This window comes from Biomphalaria glabrata, chromosome 1 (assembly GCF_947242115.1).
Source record: "Biomphalaria glabrata chromosome 1, xgBioGlab47.1, whole genome shotgun sequence".
NCBI lineage: Eukaryota > Metazoa > Mollusca > Gastropoda > Planorbidae > Biomphalaria > Biomphalaria glabrata.
In genome coordinates, this window is record NC_074711.1 from 11213254 (window position 1) to 11222739 (window position 9486).

At 32.4% G+C, this 9486-nt stretch overlaps 1 protein-coding gene across 1 annotated transcript; it reads left to right on the top strand.

Annotated features, from left to right (window-relative positions):
* The first annotated feature begins 550 nt into the window (after positions 1-550).
* LOC106078524 (zinc finger autosomal protein-like) lies at positions 551-7971 on the top strand. Its single transcript, XM_013239416.2, has 3 exons — positions 551-692; positions 2184-3053; positions 4574-7971. The coding sequence occupies exons 1-3, from the start codon at positions 653-655 to the stop codon at positions 6280-6282; spliced, it is 2619 nt and encodes an 872-aa protein (XP_013094870.2). The 5' UTR covers positions 551-652; the 3' UTR covers positions 6283-7971.
* Positions 7972-9486: the final 1515 nt, after the last annotated feature.

The window sequence follows — 9486 nt, forward strand, 5'->3', positions numbered from 1 at the left end:
ATATTTATTTTCATGTTATAAATATTGCATAAGTTTAAACATCTAGTTTAGTCGTAACTGTATACATAGTCAGTGTAGAGTGTAGAGATCTAAACATTTAACATATCACCTGTAATCATTAATCACTAAGTTAATATATACATATATTAATAGTAGCCTACTACAAAGTTCTAATTCTTTTATATATATATTTAATTAGAATTTTGTAGTAAACGTTGGATACTCAAAACATTTAAATATATGTTAGCGCGTTGTAGAACCATTTAATTTTAATTTGTCTAGCTATTATAATGCCTTTTCCAACTTCCATTTTTTATGTATCTTTTAGTGCCTTTCCTTATTCACCTATTTTCTTTGCATATATATGTCTAAAAAACTCAGTTCAATATAATGAGACTTGTATAAGATCTATTAGATCTTGAGCTAACTAAATTTTAAAAATATAGATACTCTCTCTCTAATAATAATAATAAACATAAACTGGTCTTTATCCACCTATTGGTTCTTTGTCTCTTCCCTCAAGGGAGGTAAATCAGCAATGAAAATAAATTCAAAATGGCTGACGTCTAAGCTTTGTAACTTATACATACATGTTTTTCAATAATGGTGTTTATATTAAATGCATTTTACGTAATGTAGAATTTGGAGTTAAATGTCTAGCGTTCACGGTTTCGTGAATTCTTTTATAAAAAGTAAGAAAAATACAGATAGATTATCTTTCTTATCTAGTCTATAGATAATAGATCTATAAAATACATTATGATTATCAATTATCAATCATTAATTTTTTTTACATTTTTAAAACGAGAACACACACACACAAACTTTTTTGAATATCAATTACTGAATTAGATCTCTATCATTGATGATTGAATTGAATTTGATTTTGAGTCAACCTACTAGACTCTTTTTTCAGTCTATATTCTATGAATACTATGATACTGATATAGATCTACATCACATTGTAAATCACTAAAAAATGTAATGTAACATGTTTTTAATTAATCATCATTTAATGTAGACTAACTTTAAAGTTTATTATTATTCATATTGTTAAGAATTAAAATAAATATTTATTTATAGTCTGTAATAATAATATTATTATTATTAATAACAATTCAATTTAATGGTTGGTTAAATTCATTTTAACTTAGATCCCTAAATTTGTTGTCTTTTCTATTTTTAAAGTGAATAAAGTCTATTGTCATTGTAACAATAATTTATAAATTTCATTATTTTGTAAAAAAAAAAAGTTTTTCTCTTTTGTTGTTGAATACACTTGGTCTTGGACTTGACTTGGCAACTTGACTTGGATGTGGACTGTGCATTCACAATACATTTATTAAATCTAGAAATCTATATATCTAGAATCTCTTCTAGACTCTAGTCTAGAGTCTAACTATAGATTAAACTTAAAGTATAGAGTAGTAAAGATAGATCTATAATCTATACTAGATGAGTAGATCTAGATTCTAGATGATAGATCTCTAGAAATTAAAACAATAAATTATAGATCTAGAGTCTAGAGAATCTAGAGATATATATATAATATATAATGTAAAATATATAATATGTTAATTAGAATGTAAACACTGTAGTCTGTACACTGTAGACTTCAGAGGCAGCCAGGCAACATCAACATTGAGCGCATATATATATGGCATATTTATTTTCATGTTATAAATATTGCACAAGTTTAAACATTTTAGTTTTAGTAACTGTAGTCAGAGTAGAGTGTAGAGATCTAAACATTTAACATTTCACTTGTAATCAGTAATCACTAGATCTAGACCTACAGAAGAAATTTAATAAACAAAATGAAAGAATCTAGATTCTAGATCTATTATAATATATATCAGAGAAAACTCTAAATTATGCTGGTTAATAAAACTAAGATAAAATGCTTTGTTTTCCATAAATTCAGATCAACACACAAGTGGTAGGGTCAGTCACATGATTTTTAGCTAGTCTTCTAGCATTATTTTCATGGTGGTGTCACTGTGAGCATTGTTGATAGATGAGAGACATCTGTACTGCTTGGTGTTCAAACACTTTGATCTTCCTGATAAGCTAAAATGTCAGTCTAAACTTTGATTCATATATTGCCATTTTGTCACAATATTTCATGTTCTTTCGTTTTTCATAAAAATATTTACACTTCTGTAAATTTTTTTGTTCCTCAGAAGTTCCAACACTCAAGATGTCTAAATACCAATACAGCAAGCTGATAATGGAAAAGTTTCTCAGGCGGTCTTTTTATGATGCTGTCTTGGAACTGTATGAGACAGCACAGGGGACACGCATTATTTCTGTTAGTCTTGAAGGCAATCTTTCACTTGTTGTCAACAAAGATGAAATTTTCACCATTAAATTGAATGAGATTGCCCAGAGAGCAGATGACAGAGAAGAACACCAGCAGAGATATAAAGAGATGGGGGAGATGAAGCTTGAAGATGGCATGGACAGATATGTAGTCAAAAAGGAGGAATATCTACCCATTCCTGTTGAACCTATTTCCAGCCTTGGAAATGAAGTCATAAATCTAGATCCTAATCCGAAAGATGTTGAAAAATATGCCCACTTGGACACTTCAGATGGTGGCAAGGTAGATGCTGGGTATGACGACCCAAAAAGCAAGTATTCAGAACCTCACGATGACAAGTTGAATGAAAGTAAAGCTGAGAGTGACTCGTTTGAAAAATCAAGCGATGGTGAGAGCGAATCTGAGGACGATGGAGATTCTGAACTGGCTATGACATTTCACCCTCACTCTATGCTACCCTTGGATCAGCAAAATAGTCACAAGACTGATTTGGACACTAGTGTTGATGATATAGGTTTTCTCCCTGTTGGTCAGGTAGATGAGTATAAAAGAAAGCTTGACCATGATCAGGCGGACTTGCAGGGAAAGAAGTCACCAAGGAAGCGACGTAAGACAATGTCATCCACTGATGGGGACGATGAAGGTTTGAAACCTGATGACAAGATTGGAATTTCAGTTGGCGCTACTGATGATAGTAACACTGGGGGACTTCAATTACTTCCTCATACAGGTAATTATTTTGACAAAAAAAAATCAATCTAACAAGTTTTTAAAAAAATAAGCCTATTCGTCCATTTTGCCTGGTATTTAGATTTACAGTTTTAATATTATTATAAAATAAATTGAAAATCATGATTTTGTTGAACATCTCTCACAGTACATTACAAGAAAAGTGTATAAGTGTGATCATAAAATGTTCAGCTCAGCTCATCACATTGCATGCCATGCTAAAAGCTGATTAATAATGTATTTATTTCTATAGTACCAAAAAAAAAATTGAAACTTTCTAATTATTACTTTATGCTATGAATGAAATTAATAAGTTAATCCATAGTTCCTATCATGTTCATTTATAGTTTAAACTTAAACTTTTTCTCTTCTATAAAATATATCAGTGTATGAGAATAAAGTTTGTGTGTTGACCTTCATATTATCACAGCACTAACCTTTTGTAGCAAAATACAGATTATCAAAACAGTATTTAAAAAAAATATTTTTACAAACAAAGAGACAGCTAGCTATGATTTTTTTTTTATAGAAAGGTAGCATTATTAAACTATGGGCAGTTAAAATTAGATCTAGCCTAGCTAAGCTTAAATTAGTGGGGCTTAATCTTAAAACACCTAGTTATAATTTTGTGAGTTTTAAACCCACGTGTATATACAATAATAATAATTTTATTTATAAAGCGCTGTTAACAAACAAAATGTAGGCTCAAGGCGCTGTAATAACATTACAAACACAAACATGACAGCTAAAATGACAAACTAATCTAAAACATTTTTAAACAGATAAATCTTAATGTTCTTCTTAAAAGTAGTGTAGCATATTGTCTGTCTGAGATCAATGGGGAGTGAGTTCCATACTTTTGGTCCATGCACTGGAAAAGCCAGCAGACCGTAGCTTTTGAGGGAGAAATGTGGCACCACTAAAAGCGTTGAGTCCATTGAGCGCAGGTCTCTCTATGGGACACACACATATATATATATATATATATATATATATATATATATATATATATATATATATAATGGTCTTTTTACTTAAAAGTAAATTAAGCTAGATTTCCTTTTATAGATACACAGTTAATTAGTGTCTAAAATCTTTAAAAAAAAAGTAAAGGCACCCATTTCAGACCTTGCTCTATAATATATGAAGCAGATGATGTTTAATTACTGTGTCTTGTGACCAGCACAACAACCAACCATTTTTACTTTCCCTAGCAAATGTCTGGTACCCATTAGACTTGGGTGGACTCAGGGTATCCTACAATCTTAAAATTCCAAAATCCCTTCTATCACTCAGATTGATATTGAGACCCCTTGGTTCAAAAGCCAAGTACTTTACCACTCGGCTACCAAGCCCCTAAAATTTTTTCAAAGTGATTAGTATTGTTCAATAAAGTTATTGAATTCTGCAGAATATATAACTTTTAATGTCTATCATTATCTATTAGAAACATTTGGATTTTCAGTATCTATTTGATTTTAAATGTAGACTTCTATTAAAGCTATTCTTTAACTTTTACAGCCACTGCTCCTATAATTATAGAAGAAGATGATAGCAGCTACGGCAGTGGGATGACAGAAAATCAAGTGGCACAGTTAGCTTTGTTTCAGATGAGAGATCCTAATGTTGGAATGTTCAGACAACAAGATTTAGAGGAGCTGGCCAGACAGCAGCAGCAGTGGCAAATGGTGGCCTACCAGCGCAGCATCATGGAGAAATCTTATCTCCAGCAACAAATGCAGCAGTATCAACGTGACACTGAGCGTCTAAGGTGGGAGTATGTAGCACAGAGGGAACTGGTCCAATCCAGAGACTACACACAGCACACTGAGGAGGCTGATAAGATTTATAGGCAGAGCCAGTCCCAAACTGCAGCCACAGAAGCAGCTTTGTTGGCTGCAGCTGCCTTGGAGCAAGCTAAGAAAAGTGCTAGAGAAGGTAGCGATGAAGTTGGTGCCACTGCTGACAAAATGTCAAATGCTCAATATTTGCGGCTTCTAGCAGAGGAGCATGTGACTCAGGTGGACCCAGATTACGAAGAAGGTGAACTGAGACCAGAGTCCCATCTGTGCGTTTTGTGTGGTGTCAAGTCCATGACATTAGATATTCTCATGCGACACATGGAGAAACACAGAGTTGCTTTTGAAAGATCCTGTTCTGTATGTCAGTCTGGGACTTTGACTGGCAACATGCTCATTCTTCATATGGAAGCATCACACGGACCAGAAACTAGTTTCACCTTACCTTCAACAGCACAGAGTGCAGCCAATAGTGCTGTTGCCACACCTGCATCTCAGTCCATTTCAGATTTCTCACAATCTTTCCCTGCTTCACTGCAAACTAACTACAGCAGCCAGGTGCAGGAGGAATCAAGTGGGATGAAACTGCCACAGCAGCCCCAGTCTCCTAAACATTCTGCTAAGTCACTAGGATCTGAAGAAGCAGCATCAAGTTCCAATGTCAAATCAGAATCTGAGGAAAGTTTTGATTACACAATGGCGGCCTCATCTTCAAGAAGTGATTCTGAAATGGCCACGCTTCCTCAAGAAAATTTCCTGGGCATTCCATCACAGTTCTATCCATTGATTGGTTGTCAGGTGTGTGGTGAGAAGTTTGCATTGAGTGAAGCTTTGGATGCACATGTGGAGAGTCAGCACAAAGATGCCTGTTGCACATATTCCTGTAAAGCATGCTGTCTGACATTCAAGACTCACATAGAGTACAGTAAACACATGACCAGGCACGAATCAACTACCACTAATCTCAAGTGTAGCCACTGTCTTAAATCTTTCAAATCTGTCAAACAGCTGCGGCTGCATTATGTTGCTGCCCATGCCTGTTGCCACTTTTGTGAATATTGCCGGGCTGGTTTTCCAGATGCCATGTCTCTTCAACTCCACGAGCAGTTACACACATTGGATCCAGAAAAACTGACCTTCCGCTGCGATATTTGCAGCAAGGCCTTTTATACTCAGTCCCAGTGTAGTGCACATAAGCGGACTCACAAAGATGAAAAGGCGCATGCTTGTGAAGTTTGTGGTAGTGCATTTTTCAAAAGAGGAGATCTGACCAAACATGTGCGCACTGTGCACTCCCCTAGCCGTTTATTCTCGTGTAAGTTTTGTGGCAAGAAAGGCACCCGTATGGACAACATGAGGAGCCATGTAAGGTCGCATCACAAAAACATGAGCAGAGATCAAATTATCAATATGATAGAAGTTATTGAATAAATACTTGTCTTTCATTCTGCCAGTGTTTGTAGTCTTTCTAACATTGATTATTTTATTTGCATTCTTTTTTTTTTATTCACTTTTTAAAAATAATTTATTATGTCTATTACTTAAATAATTGTCTTGTTTTTTTTTTAAATATTGACATTGTCATTTCTATACTTGTCATTTGTAAATATATTTTGTTGACATGGAGATGTCTTTTTTTTCATCCTAAAGTCTTCACAATTTAATGTACATTTTTTAAATGGTATTTACATGTTCGTGGACAAAAGATTTTTCAGATTTTTGTAAGAATTATTCAATACAATTGTTTCTAAACTGTATTGGTTAATTTCAACAGTAAGATAAAGCTACTTATAATTGATATTTTAAATAGTATTTTATTAAATTTATTTTAAAATTATAATGTGGCTTTCTATATTCAACAAATTTGTAGTTTTGAACCACAGTCTGATCTGATTGATAAATATTTTGTACACTTTTGGCCAATAAATATTTTTTTTATATTTATCTTTTTATTTGTATCATGCATTTGAATTGTTGATTATCCAAGCATTTATGCCACCCTCTTCATTTACAGAAACATTGAACATTTGTCAAATCTACCTTTGTTCAAGATTTAGCAGTATTTATTTATTTTATACAAATCAAAATTTCCATGACTTGTAAATTATAATGTGTACAGTTTTACAGGAGATGTTTGTCAAGTGAGCCATGCTAACAAGTACTTAGTATTTTTCTATAGTAACTATGCTAATTAATATTGTGGTTCATTATTATTCTGTTTTTGCAGGATACATCCTTGATATTATAAAGTCACCTGGAGTGTAAAATATAGTCTAAACAATATTGTTTAACAGAGTGATAGTTCATTAATTTTGTCACCTGGAGTGCAAAATATAGTCTAAACAATATTGTTTAACAGAGTGATAGTTCATTAATCAAAATTTGGTTGTTAATTGTCATATAAATAGCTGAAAAATTCCTAATAGGCTTGAGTGTTTTTGTTGTTTTTTTTTTAATGGTGTAACAGAAACTGGTATTAGAACATTGAAATGTAAAACAATTCTTTTGTAATATATGTAGGTTGTAATAGATTATTATTGGAAAGTTGATAATACACAATTAATCCATTCTAATCAAAACAATGTCCAATGTCTTGGGTTGGTTGTTCTGTCTTTGTAATTTTTTTTTTTACTAAATTGTTGAGTCAAACCTTTATTTTTTTCTTTCCCTCTAGCACCAACTTCATAAATAAGATGTTCATTGGGAAATCAGTTTTGTAATAAATTAATGATCTTTCATTATATTTCTATATTTTTGAACATTGCTTTTAATGTAATTTAAATTGCCACCTGGAATTTCTTTTTTCTTGGATTTTTTACTTAAGTTTTCTATTTGATCTACTCTCCTGTCTACTTTGTTTATATTTATATTGTGAACTGAACAATGTTTCATTAGTTTTGTTATAAGTGTTTTTTTTCTCTTGCATTTAGTCTCTTTGATATCTTGCTCCAAATTGTCAGAACAAACAAATGTATTCAACAGTCTTCTGTCCAATTGAAATATTATATATTGAAATGTTTGATTTACAACTTAAAATACATTGGACATAGCAGTATTGTAAAAAACATTAACATTATTGATATTGTGACAGTCTTTTAATGTTGTCAACCTGGAAGACCCCCCCCCCCCTTTTTTTTTTTTATTATTATTATTATTTTTTTTTTTTTTGCCCTTGATCATTATTTTGTTTCATTTTTATTAAATTTTGTACAAATGTGTCCTAGTCATTTTGTTTTATCAACACATATCATAAGTGGAGCATTTAGTGCATGCTGCAAGTAAAAGATGAAAGTTTAGTCCCACAACTAAAATTCTAAGATCAGGTAAAGAGTGAAGGTACACCCCTTTCAAACCTTGTGATCCATGGGGGGGGGGGGGGGGGGGGGGGGGGGCAGACGATGTAAAGCTTATCTGTTACTATGGTTGATAGTTCACAAGGTTGTCATATGGCCAGCATAGCCAATCACCTTTATTTCCCCAGCCTGTAAGTCAGGTAGCCATTAGAGTTGGGTGGACTCGGGGGTCACCCTGAAAATCACTGGGATTTGAACTCAAGACCTCTCGATTCGGAAGCCAAGTGATTGACAAATTGGCTACCTCTCCCATTACATAATATTCAGATATGTATAGACTGTTTTTCATTCAGTGACATCTAAGTATAAAACAAAGTGTGTTTTTAAACATTTTAGCAAGTAAAAAATAACACAGAAGTATCTAGGTTTTAGTTTCAGGTTTGTTTCTTAAGTTTTGAATACACTTAGTAAATGTATTACCTTTATATACCTTTTTTTTTGAAATATCACTTCACCTTTAAGTGTAACTTATGTTACTGTCTAAATCAGTGACACCCAGTGCAGTGCCATCCAGCCTCCCCCTCCCCCCCCCCCCCCCCCCCCTCCTGTGCTCATCCTTTGCATAATTAATCTGCGGAGGATTGGTTTCCCTTTACTCTTCAATTATTTTTTTTTGTAATGACGTGGCCTGTGACTTGCCTGACAAAATTCTTTATGATCCTCCGATAGGCAAAGGATGGGCACAGGTCTAAATGTACTGAAAATAAAAGTTTAACTTTTGAAAAAAAAATAGAATCATGTTTAATGGTTTTATTTAGAAAGAGATTACATCTAAAGTATTAGACATTTTATGGAGATATTAATTTTTACAAACTATACTAAATTTAATATTGAAGTGAAATTCTAGAAATCTGATTTTAAAATGTTAGTTTTTTACTAATAAAATGTATGTATATCTTATTTTGTCTTTCGGATATTTAAGTTGTGTTAAAAGGAAATAAAAACTTTTTAAATGTTTTGATGTTACAAAATAATAATTTATTGTATTAATCTAACTCTTTGTATAAATAAAAAAACATGCATTATAAAAATAATATATCATCACCAGTATTTATCATAGAGTGGTTTTGTATCTTCAGAGCTCTCTAAGTCACAAGTCTGAAGAGAAATTATGTATTGTAGATCATCTTTGTAAATATATTATTTATAAGTATAATGTGAAAATGTCTTCTGTATATGTGCATTAAACTGAAAGGTACATATTTGATGAGCAATTATATATTATGCTGGAAAATTGAAATGAATATTATTCTCAAAAGTTTTTGTTATTGAGATCAAACCA

Excerpts from the sequence above, each read along its gene's own strand:
- LOC106078524 (XM_013239416.2), top strand. The coding sequence starts at position 653 with ATGTCTAGCGTTCACGGTTTCGTGAATTCTTTTATAAAAA. Across the intron at positions 693-2,183 it reads CGTGAATTCTTTTATAAAAA|AAGTTCCAACACTCAAGATG; the intron begins GTAAGAAAAATA and ends TTTGTTCCTCAG. Across the intron at positions 3,054-4,573 it reads TCAATTACTTCCTCATACAG|CCACTGCTCCTATAATTATA; the intron begins GTAATTATTTTG and ends TAACTTTTACAG.